We start from the raw sequence: 16,962 nt of genomic DNA on the forward strand, positions 1-16,962 counted from the left end.
TTGGCAGAAGTCAGCATAACCTTCAGGGGCTCTTGTGGCTGCAGAAGCTTGCTGGGTGACCTTGAGCGAGTCAGTTACGCTCAGCCAAACCTACCTTGCAGGGGGGTTGTGTGGATAAAGAGATAGATTACCTCTGCACATGGAGGTTCTAACTGGTGATTAGAGCTAGTGTGATAATGGTTAAGAGTGGCCAACTCTAGTCTGGAGAACTGGGTTTGATTCCCTATTCCACAGGAAGCTTGTTGGGCTCTCTTAGAGCTCTCTTAGCCTTGCCTACCTCACAAGGTTGTGGGGAGAGGAAAGGGAGGTGATTATAAGCCACTTTGAGACTTCTTAGAATCATAGAATAATAGGTGGAAGGGGTCTCCTGGGTCATCTAGTCCAACCCCTTGCACTATGCTGGACACTCACAACTCAAGTAGAGAAAAGCAGAGTTTAAAAACTAGCTCTTAGACGTCACCTTTCACCTAGCTTTAGAAGGGGTTAGGCAACCTTATTGCTGTCCCAACCTGTTTTAAAGCCTATGTATTTTAAAGCCTGCATTTTCAATCAGGACTAGAAACTTGATTTTGAGGAGACAAAAAAATGCAAGGTTTTCAGATTTCTTAATTTTTTCATAACAACCACTCAGCGAGGTAGGACAGGCGGAGAGATTGTGATAGGCCCAGCGTCACCTTTCACGCTCAAAGTGGAGATCTGGGCATGGCTCTCCCAGGATCCTGGCCAACACTAGCCACCACCCCAGCTCTCTGCTTTACTTCTCAGAGGAACGATAAAGGGCTGGGGGGGGAGGACGCGGGAGGATTTCAAAAACACCGCTGACCCCATCTGTACATAAATTAAATAGTGCGATTTAATTTAGTCATCGTTAAGTTTTGAACCTCATTAAGTTAAAAAAAGTTATAATTAACTACGAACATGAATTACGGACAAACCAGTTCAGAAAACAGGTACCCAAAAGGAAGAAAAAGGGGGAGGAGGGAGAAATAAAATGTGCTTTTTTAAAAATAAAGCAACATGATCAGCAGATCCCAAACTTCTCAAGTCCTGCGCCAGCGGAGAAAAAAGGGTCTTTGTTTCGGGGAGGAAACCGGCCCGTGGCGTCTGTCCATCTGGCCGTTGGCAGCGTTCCGGCCAGCTATTTGCAGCGCTCTTCTAAGAGGTACACTATCACCTCATAGGTCGACAGGACGATGGCCGTATTGGGGATCTGTCTCATGAGCTGCGCAAAGAGTCCTCTGTAGAAGGCCAGGTAGCCCTCCTCCCGGGCAACCAGCCGGGCCGTCTGCACAAACGTCTTGTACTTGGTGCCTTCCTCCCGGAGTCTTGTCCGAATCACCTCTGTGGTTTGGGGGGAAAGAAGAGGAAGACGCACACAATCACGCATATGCCAAAGACCGCTGGTCCCAGTCCCTGAATCGCCATTGGCTGAGCTGCTCTGATGTCACAGAACGTTGACACACATCGCCCCCACACTGCTTGGGGTGAAAGCAGCGGCGTTGGGCTGTTCGCCAACTGAGCAACTTGGGCAAGGTCAGTTTGACGGGAGAAGAACGCGGCAGTCGGGATGGTTCATGGAAGGGCGAGAGCCAGGACTGCTCTCTCCCCAAATGGCTTGGACGATTGGCGGCAAAAGCCTATAAACAAGTGAACCGGGGTCTTTCTCTTAAAATAGATCTTCAACCTGAAACGTCAACGTGTGACTTTGCCCGACACTGAGTGCTTGGCTCCGCCTCCTGCAGCAACCATTAGGCCCACGTGCTTGGAAAGATTGGCGACTTTTGCTCATTAAACGTCATTTTTTGTCTTGTATGCTTCTGCTTTGCTAGTTATGCTTTGCTTACACGGGATAATCAGTGGAGAGAGTTCAGTTTTGGTTCCTGAAATTCTGTGCACTTTCAAAAGTGCATCAAACAAGGAACTAGACCAGGGATTCCCGAGCAGGATTCTGTGGACCCCTGGGGGTCCGTGAGAGCTCTGAAGGGGCGTGATATTGGGGGGGGGGTCAGAGCTCTCTTCTCAGCTCCTGCTTTTCTTTCCGGCCCACATGAGGCAGAGGAGTAGTGAAGGCAGGGGAGGAGCAAAAGGAAGGCTAAAGGTGCAGTTACTGATGTCACTTCTGGGGGTGTGGCCAGCTGACATCACTTCCGGGGCTCCTCAATGCCTGAAAAATCATTCTTCCACAGTCAAAAGGTTGAAAAAGGCTGAGCTAGACACTTGACTTTACAAGAAAGCCAATCAAATCTCTGGCATCCTATGAGAAGCTTTGCTGGGCAAAAGACCCCCTTGGTCCCACCCACTTTCTGAGTCCCACCCATTCAGTAGGCACCACGTTGGGGATCTGGGTTCTAAGTTGTGCCCCCCACCCCAATTATACACCAGCCATTTTTTTCTCTGACGCTACCCCGGTGGCACACATACCGTGGGGGTAAGCGATGCAGGACGCACAGCCCTTCGAAATTGCGGCCGCAGCCATCAGGCCGATAAAGTTGGTGGAGGCCCGCTCCGGCCCGCCGGCGGGCGAAGGGGACAGCCGGATGTTGTTCACGTATTTCTTCAGCTTCTCGTAAATAGCGAAGCAGATGATGGTCTCCGAGATGCCCGCGTAGGAGGCCGTGAGCCCCCGGTAGAAGCCCCGGATCCCTTCCGTCCGGTAGACGTAAGTCGCGCACTGCAGCGTGTTCCTCTGCTTTGAATCTCTGACTCTGCAACGCCGAGGGGGGGAGGGGGGGGGAGAAAGCAAAACCTCAGAAGCGGAACAAGACCTGCGGGGACACCCTGCCCCAACTGACCCCTGGGAATTTAAAACCCCAAATCTAAAACGGTGTTGATGCCTCTGAATTAGGCAGACTTCCGTGGGGATCGGACAAATTCAGAAAGGGCGAAGAGGCAACATTGGGGAAGGCCCTGGCCTCTGTGCCCTGTTGTCAGACCTCCAGCTCGGCTGCTCTGAGGCAGGACGCGGGACTAGAGGGACCGCTGGTCTGACCCGGCAGGGCCCTCCTGACGAATTCACGACGGTGCTCACCTTCTCTCGAGCTGCATTCTCGTCTTCACCATCCAGATCGGATTCATCAGTGAATTTGTGATAAAGGCTGGAAAGAGGGTGAAAAAAAAAAGAAAGTGGGTCACTCTAGGCCAGGGCAGCTAAAACCAGCAGCAGTTCATGCGTGGAGCAGCTGAACAGAAGCGCATGCGCCAGTCTGTGTCTTGGGATTCACTCCGCTGATAAAATCGCCCTCCTCGCTCTCTCGCCAGCCTCAGTTCCGGCCCTAACCCTGACACTCCCGGAAGAAACGTGTTGGGGAAGGTTGCAGAACACCCCGTGAACTCTAGAGGGCGGTGTGGAGTCATCCGACTCCTGCAGAAGGGACTCGGGCATCCAGGGGGAAAGGGGGAAACTCCGGGAAGATACGAACCGCCTCGAGTGGAGTCAGAACCTTGCTTTGTCCAGCTCTGTCCCGGCACCGCCAAATGGCAGCGTCTCCCCCCATCTTAGAGCCTTAGCGCTCGCAACCCATCCAGAGTCCAAAATATTCCTCCCGCACCGCCCTCGCTGAGCAGAACCCTGCTCCTTCCCACTCCCAAGTTCCCACTCCAGATCTTAACAGCCGCTTCTGCAAAGTCTTTCCAGAGCAGGGCTCCCTGCAGACTCCCCAGGAGGAGGGGCATCTGTGTCTCCCGAGGCGCTCTGCCCTGCCCTGCCTGCTTACATAACCGGCCCATGTCAGGCTTGTTTATTACGAGCGCCTCTCTGGCTGCAGCCAGACTGAAGGTTGTGTAACTGGAGAGCCCTGCAAGTGCTGCCCCTCCGAGGCCGGGACAGCCCCTCCGGATTCTGTGCGGAACTTGCCTGGGACCGGCCTCAGGGGCATCTCCTTGCCAGCAGAGCTGGAAGGAAGCAGATTTTGTTGCTGCCGCCCCCCTCCGGCTTAGCATTGCTGAAGGCCGGCATCGCTGGAAACCTTCATGAGAATTTGGTCAACTCTGGCACCTTCTCAGGATGCAAATTGGACAGATCCCCCCCTCCCAAAAAGGCATTCTGCATTATTAACTACACTTTGTCCCCCTCCATTCAAAGCGTATTCCAAGTTCAGCTTCCCTGCTTTTGGGGCCTGAACATCTGAAAGCACCAACAGCCTGGGCCTCACACAGTGTGAGATGCGGGGAAAAAATCCCCATCGCCTTCTCCTCCCACATCTGAAGGACAGAGGCGCTGCCCAAGTTGCCCCCCCCTTACAGGCGCCAGCTGGATTCGAGTGGGTGGTCAGAACCCAATGGACCACTTTTATGAGCCCCCTCTTTCTCTCCCATGGAAGGAGAGCGGGGAATTGTTTAACATCTGCTTTGGTATTATAATAGATGCACTCATTTAAATGTATATTTTACATGCTTCACCCGTATTGCAGACTGCACTGATTCTCACAAGATAAGGCGGCTAATAAATATAATAGTCAATCAATCAATCAATCAATCAATCAATGCATGATGGTCCCCCACCTGCAGAGCCAGCTGCACAGACGTGGACGGCATTGCTGTTCGGCACGAAGACGCTGTTGAAGAGCTCCTTGGCTTTGGAGTAGCAGGCAAAGTAGATGGCCCTGCAGACAAGAGAGAATTTCGAACTCGCGCACGGGGACCAACCCAGAGCAGGCGGGTGTCCCCTGGAGCCGAGCCGCCTGGTGGCCAAAGCCCAGTGTGAGCCCTGCCGCCTCTCACTTTTCTGCCTCACGGAAATGCCTCCACAAAGACTCTGGGGACAAGGATTTCGACAGGCTGTTTTCCCAAAGGGATTCTACTTGCTGGACTGATGGGCCAAGAAAGACCTTTTCCAGGAGGGGGGGCTGGTTTTGAGAACGGGTCAGATTGGTCTCAGCTTCGAGATATGCCTGAGAGGCAAAGGGGGGGGGATACCAATGAATCTCTGCCAAGATTGGGGCAGGCTGGACTGCCAGGCAGTTAGAATCGCTGTTTCACTTGGCTTCAGAAGTGGGTGAAGGTCCACCCCTGGCTGTGAATCACAATGACTATGGGGAACTTCCACATTGAGAACAGTGACCCACTTAAGGCAAAAAAAGGTTTGACCCCTTTGCTGCCGTTTGCAAGCTTCCAGGGGCATTTGGGCCGCCAGGCAGAACTGGCAGCTAGCCCAAAGAGGCCCCTGGCATGACCGGCCATGCCCCTTCTGATCCAAGACATGCCTTTTGATGCCTGCCCCAGCCTCAGATCCCTTCCCCAGTTCTGGCCCCAGCCAAAGCCCTGGCGCCAAAGCCCTATCAGCAGAACAGCAGAGCTGCAAACAATGTGCCCTTTTTCTCTGGAGAGACTCAGGCGCAAGGAGGTCTCTTTCGGCTGGGCGCTCTGTCCAGCTCGTTCACGGGGGAGATGCCAACATGGCACCAAGGCCAGCGTGGGACTGTCCAACTCTGCAACTCCGGGGAAGGAATGAGGGTCAATCTAAAACGGTTCCTTGTTGGGAAAATAAGGAATTTGTAAGTGTATCTGGCTATTACTGGTGCGCAAAAAACAAAAACAAGGGGAAATTAACTCTGATCAAATCAGCATCTTTTTGCTTATCAGGCATAACTTAGTCAGACTCGGCTTGCTGAAGGGGTAAAGAGCTGATTGGAACAAGACCCCCACCACTGGGGGCTTTGATTTTCATCAGCGCTACACGAGCGGCGGGCTGGAAATAAATTTCTGACGACGGAAATTTAAAAGCCTTGAAGTGCACAGCAAGCCATTTGTCCATCTGCCTGTTTTTTGTTTTGTTTTTTAAAGGGATCTGGTTTTATCACTGCAGTCCCCTCTTTACTGATGCCCGTGCTTTCCATGCTGGGGCTGCAGCTTTCAGAATGGATCAAGTAATCCGAGGGCCTTTTTCGTTAAAAGTAGAGATAAAGCAAATTTCAAGATCGGTACCTCGATGGCGCGACCCCGACCAAGTTTGGCCCAAGCCCCCGGAAGAGCGACCGGGGCCCTTCTTTTTCCAAAATGGACCTGCGAGAAAAAGACAAGAGAGTAACGTTTGCAAAAGGTTGAACCCTGGCATCTCCCCTGCAAGCCCCGCATCATGATAGTCAGCAGCTACGTCTGCCAAGGGCCCGTCTTGAATAGGCCAAGTCCTGGTTAACTCGGGAACCTTGCAATGCGACTGAATTATTCCAGTGCCGCAGCCTTCCCATGCAGCCAAATGCACTATTATACAATTTGTACAGATTTGGTGGGTTGCCTGCCAGAGTAATTGGCTTAGTTAAGATTTGTTTTATTGGGGAGAGAGGGGGGGGGGCTGGCCCTGAGCCTTCCTTGATCTCTGCAAAAACGACACGGATGAGATTTTAAGGAAATGCCGACAGGAGCTGCAGAGTATCAGTGGTCATAGTTAAGCTGGGATACTGAGATGTGTGATATCTAGTCATGAGGGTAAATAATAATACAGCGTTAAAACAGATTGGTTAAATCGTTTAGAAGTAAAAAAGAATTGAAGGAAGGGTCGTTGTAAAGATTATGAGAAGGACAACAACATTATGGAGAGGTTCTCTGTTCCATTAACACATTGTGTAGCAGCCGGACCCCTTTTCTGCAATGATTTATTTATTTTATTTATATACTGCCCTCCCCAAAGGCTCAGGGCGTGTCTGAATTCTGCCAATCTTATGGCTCGATCGTCGCCATGTCTTTCGATCTTACAGAGCTTCGTCTAGTGGAATGAGGCTCTGGTCAGTGTCCATTTTGATCGTATCTAACGACCAAGTTCTTTGTCGGCCCGGTTTCCTTTTGCCACGCACACCTAGTCATGCTGGTCCCAAGGCCGGATAAACACGGAGGGGTCTGGAAAGACCTGGGTACCAACCTTGTAAAAATCTCCCCAAGAAAATCCTACGGAACAGCACTCCAACAATTTCCGCCTTTCCCCCTCTATTTCTACTACATCCGTACCTCTTCTTTAAAAATAAAAATAATTATGATAGGCGGTGGGCTCCTCTACTCACTTGAGGACCTGAAGCAGCCCGGGAGACACCGTGGTGGGCCTGACCACCCCTGCCCCACTGATGGCACCCAGCTGGACTTGGGGGTAGTAGATGGCCCGGAACGCCAGCTTGGAAGACTGGAGCCTCGTCTTGATCACTTCCAGGGGGCACGTGAAAATGGCCCCCACCGTGCCCCCACACCTGAGAAGGACACAAAAGGAACCCAGGTCAGCACTTCCACCGTTAGAAGCAAACCAGTTTGATCTCACATGGAAATGGTCTGGAAACGCCGTTTGGACCGCCAGCTACTTGGCCAAATGACAAATCCTTACAGCTTGGAACGGGTTTGGGTCTCTTTCCAGGAACTACGCTGCCCCTGGGCATGTGCAGAAAGCTGCTTCCCTTGGCTGAGTAACCAATACCAGGCATTTGACGTGCGCGAGCATACGAACCTGCCAGAATTGTTTTTATTGGCTCTGTCAGCTGGCGAGCCCACTGTGCAGCTATCTTGTTATTATTTGAAGTGGGTTTTTAAGAGACGCACTGTGGCACACTTTAATTCACCGCGGCAACGCCTAGTTATTTTAACAACCTGCTGCGGAATTTAATGCTCTCGCGAAACGTCTGAAAACTTCAGGAGTCGGACAGAAGAGGGGTGACCTAGATGCGCCCCCCCCCATACACACAAGAACAATGGGAACATCCACCTGTGGGGTCTGGGACCCCTGGCCTATTGAACAGGAGGAAATGGCCATCGGGGTCCCTTCTGCCCTCCATTTGGGAGTTTATTCTCTGCCACTGAAAAGGAATGCAGGACCAGCCATGTGTACAGGAGAAATACAACCCCAACAGCGCCCCGAAGAATCTAGGATGCTGGCAATTCCTTTCACCTCAACTACTGCACTCTCCAGGGTTAAATTAATCAGTTTACCCAAAATGAGAGCACGCAGCCGGAACAAACCAGAGTACAGAAGAAGAGCTGGGTTTTCTCCTACCCCACTTTTCACTACCCAAAGGAGCTCCAAAGTGGCTTCCTCTCCCCACAACAGACACCTTGTGTGGTAGGTGGAGCCGAGAGCAGAAAGAGAACTGCTCTGCGAGAACAGTTTTCAGAGAACTGTGACTAGCCCAGGGTCACACTTCCGGCTGCATGTAGAGAAGGCGTGGGTAATCAAACCCAGTTCTCCAGATTGCAGTCCGCTGCTCTCATCCACAACACCACGCTGGCTCGCCACAGGACACGACGTTAATTTTGGCCATGCTGGACCACTGTCCTGTATTTCTCACTGAATCCAGTTCCTCCCTCTCCACCCCAAAATATGTCAAACCCGCAGTTCCCTTAGAACACATCCCAGAGCCCTTCACAGTATGCAGAACTTCCAAGGCGGTCCGGTTTAGGATGGGCAGAAGGAGGAATCTGAAAAGATACCGCCGTTAATAAATTACCTCTGATAACCACACAGCGATCCTTTGTTTATCTTGTGACCCACGGAGGCTTCTGTGTGCCCTTGACCTTCACAAAGAAACTGTAGCTTCCGCTCTGGAACTTTAAACCTTTAGCCAAGTCTTCAGTGACATGTTTACTTTAACACCAAGGAGGGCCGAAGAGGTATAAACAAAGTCCAGTGGATGGAGGGAAGCATCGGGGGTCAGAGCTGGGGGGGGGGGGGGTATTATCAAGAATATTCCAGACCGGTGGAAGCAAACCGGGGGGGGGGGGAATACATAATTATACAAGCAATAAAAGTATTTTGCTATCCTGCCTTACAACTAATATTAAAATGGACACGTGAAAACTCCAACATGAAACAACTTCCGTTGAGCTACCTTGCCTGCAGGAGACAGCAGTTCGCCCTAGGCCAGGGGTAGTCAAACTGCGGCCCTCCAGATGTCCATGGACTACAATTCCCAGGAGCCCCTGCCAGCAGATGCTGGCAGGGGCTCCTGGGAATTGTAGTCCATGGACATCTGGAGGGCCGCAGTTTGACTACCCCTGCCCTAGGCGATCGAGTCAGGGGCTATTTATACATTTAAACTTATCATGGGCTGCTGCCCTGTCCTCTGTCGGCCCTCCGGCCAATCCAGCCACTGACCCATTCCAGATTTTTTATTTTTGATACAAGGGGGGGAAACCTACATATGCTCACTAATCAGAGCAAGCAGTTGGAAGGAAGGCATTAGAAACCAGGGATGATTCCACGTTCTCCTCTCAAGCCGTTTTAATCCGGCTGACTTTGGCTGGAGACCCGTGACGCCCCCCCCCCCCCCGACGGCTTACAGATTCAACCGGACAAGACTTGAGAGGAGGCCGCTCATGAGGATGAGCAGAGTCTGCAGAAGAGGAGGCACCGTTAGGACTTTGGAGTCCAGGGGCCGTCTACGCTACGCTCAGTCTTGTGTACACAACCCGAGAGGGCGATGCTCGCTTTTAAGCTCGGCAAACACAACGGCAAGCAGGGGACTGGGCTTCCAACGCTTGCATCCCCTGGGTATGCAATCCGGGCACGTGGCTGAGAACCCTCTCCTGTTCTTCGCCAACAGGGGCACACTGCCCCTATCCATGGAGGTTCCACTTAGCTATTATGGCTGGCAGCTGCCCATAGTTCTGCTCAGCCATTTTCCATGAATGTAAAACATCAGCAACCCAACCTGCGACATACAAGACGGCTTTCCTGGAGCGGGCTTGAGTGTAGCAGGGGCCAGCTCAGTTGGCCGAGGGGGCGTCATGCCCACTGCTAAAAATACGGCACCAGATAATACGGTGCAAATGCACGTATTTCGGCAGCCCGAGATGGCATGCGCACACCCCTTGACGTAACTGCGCACGTGCTTTCCGCCTAACGCTTGGGGTCACCAGCTGCTTTACTTTCCCTGCCAGGCTGCATGCTTCTCCAGCTTCCATTGCACAGCTGCTCCGCACACCCCTCTGTGCTGGGCACACGAGCGTTACAGCATGGGACCTCCACGCAGCAGGCAAGCGCATGACTGATAGCCCCGGGGAACAGAGGAAAGCCCTAAAATCATGCACAGATCCCTAAAATAGAAGCTTCTTGCCTGCTGGCCCCTGGGTTCCGGCCCCTGTGAGACACGGTGCTGGACTGGATGGATCATTGGTCCAAGAGCAAGAATGGAACTTCCACATATAGAGACAGTATACCTCTAACTAGGAAATACTGAACACAAACGGCACAGATGGCCTTCTCTTGGGGGGGGGCAAAAGCCTCCGGGTGGGTAGTAAATGGATGCTCAGTTAAGCAGACCGTCTGCCTGATACAGCAATTCTTATTGAACTTGAGAAAGGGGGGGTGAAGAGATGAGTGTAAACAGGCCATTAGCTCCATGGAGACCGGACTAAAAAGCACTCTGCTTGATCAACCAGAACCCCCCCCCTTCCTCTTGGCCCTTGGGTTTCAGTCCCCCCCCCCCTCCATCACTGTACAAAGGTGTCATGTCAGTCCAAACAATATAGCTTAAGGTTCCCACGGGAGCCAACCAGAATCTAAGAGCCCCCTGGTAGACTAATCCTGGTCATGGGGGTTTCCACCTTGTGAGGTGGATGAGGCTGAGAGAGCCCTGATAGTCCTGCTTGGTCAGAACAGCTTTATCAGTGCCGTGGTGAGCCCAAGGTCACCCAGCTGGCTGGGGAAAGGGCTAACATCTATTCATATATACTTTAAAGACCAACGAAGTTTTATTCAAGGTCAAAGCTTTCGTGAGAATGCACACTTCGTCACAGACAGTGAAATGGGAACTACCTGTCCCTGCACCTAGGCAGAAGGTGAGCAGTTAATTAGCGTACAGCAGGATGAAAACGGCGAATGGATTCCAGGGCCAAACAGGAATAACAGGCTAGTTTAATAAGGTTGCCATCTGCCTGGATTCATTCCTGCGGGGGGGGGGGGGGAGAATACAGTGAAGGAAATAAATATGCCAAGGTTGAAGGTTAATGGGCATAAGTATCCTTAATTGTGGAACATCGAGAGTAATTATCTGAGGCAATGTAAAGTGGGCACTTTGTCTGTAAGGTTGGCAGCCTCCAGGTGAAGCCCAAAGATTTTGGCTGCTCTCCAGACTGCAAAGATTAGTTCCCCTAGAGAACAGGGCTGCTTTGGGGGGGGGGTGCAATGTAGGGCGTTCCACTCCATGAAGATTCCTCCCCTTCTAGGGATGCCAGCTCTGGATTGAGAAATACCTGGAGGCTTTTGAGTGTGGAGCCAAGAGCAGGCAGGATTTGGGGCAGGACCTCAGTGGAGTATAATGCCATGGCGTCTACCCTCCAAAGCAGCTTTTTTCTCCAGGGGAAGTGATCTCTGTTGCCAAGCTATAAAACTGGGGGATCCCCAGATCCCACCTGGGGATTGGCATCCTTTCTCCCTCCTCCAAGCTCCACCGCCCAAATCACCTGGTATTTCCTAAACCCAGGCTGGCATCTTCAGGTGACCCCACTGCAAGGGAGAAGCATACCGTGCATGACCCCGCCCTGGGCAAGCACCCAGCGCTGCGGAAAGGAAGTTCTCAGCAGAATTGCTTCAGACAGCTTACTGCAACCGTGCCAAATTGCAGGTCAAGGAGTCTGAAAAAACTGTGCACTGAGGTTTCCAGAGAGTGCGTGTGGGGTTCCACCACAGCCTGTGTTTTCCACGGCTAAGAGCGAGGAAGGCAAGCACTTTGCAAAGGTGGAGCAGCCAGAGAGCAGCAGTTTGGGGCCCGACCTGACCTGAAGAAACGGCAGCCCCCAGGCGAGAAGGGAGGGCTAAACAAGGAGCCAAGCTAATCAAGAGCTCTGGGGAGCAGACCCAGCAGAGGGCTTTAGCCGGTCAGGGCAAGAGCAAAACAGAAACAACTCCTGTCTCTATCAAGAAAAGCCACTTTTTACAAGAAAAGCAATTTTGGGTTTTAAAGGAAGCCTCTGAAAAGATAGCAGGGCCAGCCTGCCATACAGGAAGAGGAAACGCACCCGCCCAGAATGTACAATCTTCGCAATTCCTCCTCCCCCCTTCAGAACACAAAACATGGTCCCAAAATGTAGAGTCCTTCAGAATTCTTTGTCAGGCTGGATGCTAACATACAAAAAGGAAGGGTGGGGTGTGTGCGTGAAACCATGTATCACCCAGTGATGTGATATTTGGAAATTGTTAAGCAGAGGCTGGAGAGCCATCTGAGGGAGAGGCTGATTCTGTGAAGGCTCAAGGGGGTGGCAGGTGACAGTGGATGACTGATAGGGATGTGAGTATTCTGCACTCTATGATTCTATGTAAACTGGCCCGAGCCGTATGGGAGGGTGGCATAAAAATCAAATAAATAAACAAACATATAAACCCATCCTCCCTGTGTCTGTATTTTGACCAATAAGCAGCCTTGAATGGCTTTGAACACCTTGTGCTATAGTTGCCAATCTCCAGGTGGGGCTTGGAGACTCCTAGAGTTATATCTGCTGGCCAGATTTGATGGAAATCCTGTTTTTTTTTTCTTTTTTGGGGGGGATGTGGCATTCATATCTGCTGAGATCCCTCCCTGGCCTTCCCAGCTTCTATTCCCAAAACGCCAGGAATTTCCTGACCTGAAGTCAGCATCCCTATCGCTTGTGCACAAATGGAAATCCTGAAAGAAATCCTGCTTCTCTTTAGGCCATCCCCATTCAAGTGACACCAAATCTGACACTGAATCTATTTACTCACAAGCAAGTTGGACGTCAGTCAGCTGTCCTTACTCTTCAAGAAAGCAGCGGTCAGGGATTCAGGGATCCACCTGACTCAGCCCTGACGCCGTACTTCCCAGAAGTGTCCATTCTGTTTTTCTGCCTGACAACTGTTCCGAAACATACACATGCACTGGAGGGCGACAATTTAAGTACACAGCAGTCTGCTTGGGTTTCAGGAAAATCGCCTTTATTCAGTGGAGGGAGGCCAAGCGTGCCGAAGTCCACTAGGGTTAGGGAGAGGAGGAGGGAGGGAGGCATGCCTTCTGTTTTTGCCAACTGCCCAAAGCAAAACACAGAAGTGTCAAGTCTTGGGGAAGGAACACAGCAGGGCACCATTCAGTGTGTTTATTGCATGCCCAAGATTTATAAAAACCGAAAAGCAAGTTCCAAGCCCTGAAGGGAATGCCAACTTCTGGAAAAAGCAGCAGCTAAACACACACACACAGCCAGTTTCCACTCCTAAGCGAATACTGCCAATAAATACAAATGGAAACGACATCCTTAGAGCTTTTGCAGAATTGCACAAACTTGAAACTCTCTCTAGATGCAAAGTGCAGATGAACAGGCCCTGAAAGCCAATGAGATTTCTCCATCTCGAAGAGCAAGGGAGATGTCTCCTCCACAGAGATGAATGCCAAGCCAGAAGTTGGCACTCCCAGTTGATACCGCAACTACAAAGACTGCTTGAGGGCATGGGCATAAGATGCACAATTTTCTTTTGGTCTATGCTGAAATTACCCCCCCACACACACACCACCCTTGCCAATTTGACACAAAAGGGGAAATGCCCAATCTGCACCCAATCTAGGTCTCATTTGGACTCCCTTTCCCCCGCATTTGCAGATGGCATTTCCAGTCTTTTGCATGTTCACCTGGCCATAACCTGCTCAGGTGGCAAGAGAAGCACACCTGGGAATGTACAGGCTTCCACAGACCCTCCCTCTATTAATCTGACCAATCCCTTTTTTAAAAAAGAGGCTATGCAAATCACTGATCTCCACCACATCCAATAACCTTCCAGAGTTCTTGGAAAGATTACTCAGAAACAGAGACACAAAACACTGGAGACACAGTCTCAAAGCTGATTATGATTACAGAAGATTAAGGAGGCAAATGTTGTAAGTCAGTTATGCATTGTTGGAAAACAGGCAGCCCAATAAAGAGGGGGGGGGTGAAGCAAAGAAGAGAAAGGAAGCCCTGCTGGGTCAGTAAAAAGATTCCCCCCCCCCCCCCGGCTGTGTTTGTCTTTTGACAGCTGCTTGCTTTTGCCTGCTTGCAAGCAGGGCACCAAGCCCCCCCCCTCCACTTCACCTTCTCATTTCCAGCAATGGCAGTATAGACTGCCCCTGTACATGGAAGCTCCCATCGTACTAAACAGAAGGCAAAAAATAAGGAGGAACTGTTGAAGGGGATGAACGGAACACGCAAAGTAATGAGAAGAGCCCAGCATCTGAGCCACAGAGACAGGACAGGTCTTACCGCAACCCTGAGCTCCCCAGTGGCCTCAAGCACACCCGCCTCTCTCACCTTTACAGGGCAAATTGCCCTGCTCTACCTTATAAGGCCGTTGTACAGATCACAACTGGGAAGGCTGGCTAATCTGCTACTCACAGGGCAAGGAGGGCGAGTCCAGGTGCACTTTAAAGACAGGCCACGTTGGTGGCCGGACAGGAGCCTGGGTGAGTCAGGGCTCCCACCTGGTCCGCCCTTCAAGTGCTCCTGGACTCCTGAGCCTTTCTACTGCCACCGACACATCTCGCTCTTCGCATAAGGAGAGAAAAGGAATTAAGGGGATCAAAAGGCAGGAAAGAAAGGGGCGATCAAAGGGAGAGATCAAAGGCCGGGCGAGGCAAGGGAAGGAGAACCGGAGAGGAGCGCAAAGGGGCAGGGCGCGAGGGGCTTCCACGCACGAGGAACGGCCAAGCCCACCTGCCCCACTCACCGGAGCCGCGCGGAGAGGGACGAAGACACCGGCTGAGGGATGAATGGGGAAAATGGGGGGGGGGAGAGAGAGAGCTGAGTGGGGGCAAGGGAGGAATGGGAAAGGGTCTGGGAGGGGGATGAATAGGGAAGGGGAAAGATGAATGGGGACGAGGGATAAATGGGGGAGGGTCCGGAAGGGGGGGGCAGGGATAAATGGGGAGGGGGCCGGTGGGGGGGGGCGGAAGCCAAGTTCCTCTTTACTGGGCACAAAGTTAAAGAGAGAGCCCATCTAATAACTCTATGACCAATCAGGAGGCTGCAATCATTTTCTTGACCGCCAGTCCATCAAAGGGACCGAGGGCGGGGGGGGGGCGAGGGATGAATAGGGGGGGAGGGATGGGGGGCGACCCCCCCTCGCGCACTCACCCCCCGGCGAAGAGGTGCAGCAGCGTGTTCTTCTCCTGCGCCGCGCCGGCCATCCCCGCCCCGCCTGGCCGCGTCCACACGAGCTCCGCGCCGACTCGTCCCCGCCGCGAATGGAGCCGGAGGCGGCCTCACTGCGCCTGCGCCCGCCCAGCCGCCCGGGTCACGCGATGCCGGCAGCCAGCTCCACGTGCGGCGCCGGCCAACCACGAGGCGCCCAGGCCGGCCGCGGGGGCGGCGCCGGCGGAGAGTGGGCGCTGCCGCCGACGTCACGGAGTCCCGCGGCGCGCCATTGGCTCCCCGGCACGCGAGGGGGTGTGGCGGAGGCTCGCGCCGACGCGTCCTGGCAGAAGGAGGACGTCGCGAAGGGGGCGTGGCCAGGCTCCCGGGCGGCTTTGCGGGGTTTTTTTGAATGGAACCCTTTTCGTGGGAAGCCGGGAGTTCCGGCTGCCCATTGGTCCGCTCGGGTGGCGGAGGCGTGGCTGCCGTTCTCCTTGCGGGGGCGTTGCGGGAGAGGCTCCGCTCGGCATGTGGAAAGTCGCGAGTTCGATCCCCGCCCTCTCCAGTCAGGCCAGGCACGTGGGTGTGGAGAAAGACCTCCGCCTGATCGGTGGTAGGCAGAAGTTTGCAGGTTCGATCCCCGGCAGCATCTCCAGTTAAAACGACTCGGCAGGTGGTGATGGGAAAGGAGCTGGACTTGTACACGTTGTTGGGCATGGGCTAGAAGGCGGTGGATAAAGAGATGAAGAAGGCCTACAGACAGAAAGCATTGACCTGCCACCCAGATAAAAATCCAGAGAATCCCAAAGCAGCAGAGCTGTTTCATCAGTTGTCTCAGGCGTTGGCGGTTCTAACAGATGCAGCAGCAAGAGCGGCCTATGATAAAGTGAGAAAAGCCAAGAAACAGGCGGCAGAAAGGACTCAGAAACTTGCAGGAGCTTCCATCTTTCTGCAGGGCCTGTAAAACGCCACGTCTATGGTTGAGGCCGGATGTCAAGGCAGAACAGGGGCCCCCCTTCTACGAGTAGCAGTAGCGAATGCCAATAGCACCCTCTTTCTCATTCCCCTCTAGTATAGTTTCAGGGTGGGTTGTATGAAATGTTAACATTTTACCACCACATCTTTGTATTTTGTAATTTGTATTGTGTTTGTAATATGTAAAGGTAAAGGTATCCCCTGTGCAAGCACCGAGTCATGTCTGACCCTTGGGGTGACGCCCTCTAGCGTTTTCATGGCAGACTCAATACGGGGTGGTTTGCCAGTGCCTTCCCCAGTCATGACCGTTTACCCCCCAGCAAGCTGGGTACTCATTTTACCGACCTCGGAAGGATGGAAGGCTGAGTCAACCCTGAGCCGGCTGCTGGGATTGAACTCCCAGCCTTATGGGCAAAGCTTTCAGACGGCTGCCTTACCACTCTGCGCCACAAGAGGCTCATTTGTAATATGTATAGGGTATTTATTGGGGTTTTTAATATTGCAACTTGTGTCGAGCCTTCGGGGAGAGGCGAGTAAGAAATGTAATAAATAATAATAAATAAATAATAATAATAATAGACCTCTGCCTGAGACCCTGGAGACAGCAGCTGCCGGTCTGAGTAGGCAGCTCTGACCTTGATGGAACAAGGGCCTGATTCAGTAGAAGGCAGCTTCCTGTCTAGGCATGCACAAGGTCCCAAATTCGATCCCTGTGAAAGGTCATGTGAAAGACTCAGCCACAGCCCCTGGGGAACGGCTCCTGGTCTGAGTAGACAAGAGTGACCTTGATGGACAAGAGTGACCCCATGCATGCTATGGGGGGACAAAGAGGCCGGTTGCTTCACTCCACTGCAGGAATGACCCCGTGATCTCAGGATGCTTATCTGAATTCGCCCCCCGATAAGCATTCTGCTTGCAGGTCAGATTGTTGTCCATGGAGCATGTGATTGTGTTTGATTTTCAGAAGCA

At 52.4% G+C, this 16,962-nt stretch overlaps 1 protein-coding gene and 1 long non-coding RNA gene across 2 annotated transcripts; one reads left to right on the plus strand and one right to left on the minus strand.

The window, feature by feature from the left end:
- Window positions 1–831: 831 nt before the first annotated feature.
- On the minus strand, window positions 832–15,157 carry SLC25A33 (solute carrier family 25 member 33). The gene is made up of 7 exons (XM_077312549.1): window positions 15,022–15,157; window positions 6,993–7,172; window positions 5,923–6,000; window positions 4,501–4,601; window positions 3,029–3,095; window positions 2,422–2,705; window positions 832–1,341 (listed from the first exon to the last, which is right to left on the minus strand). Exons 1-7 carry the CDS (start codon window positions 15,072–15,074, stop codon window positions 1,139–1,141), a joined length of 966 nt encoding a protein of 321 aa, XP_077168664.1. The 5' UTR covers window positions 15,075–15,157; the 3' UTR covers window positions 832–1,138.
- Window positions 1,341–1,812, plus strand: LOC143824815 (uncharacterized). The gene is made up of 2 exons (XR_013226883.1): window positions 1,341–1,533; window positions 1,676–1,812. It is a non-coding gene; the product is annotated as an uncharacterized LOC143824815 (long non-coding RNA).
- Window positions 15,158–16,962: the final 1,805 nt, after the last annotated feature.

The sequence above is a fragment of the Paroedura picta genome, chromosome 15 (assembly GCF_049243985.1).
Source record: "Paroedura picta isolate Pp20150507F chromosome 15, Ppicta_v3.0, whole genome shotgun sequence".
NCBI classification, from domain to species: Eukaryota; Metazoa; Chordata; class Lepidosauria; order Squamata; family Gekkonidae; genus Paroedura; species Paroedura picta.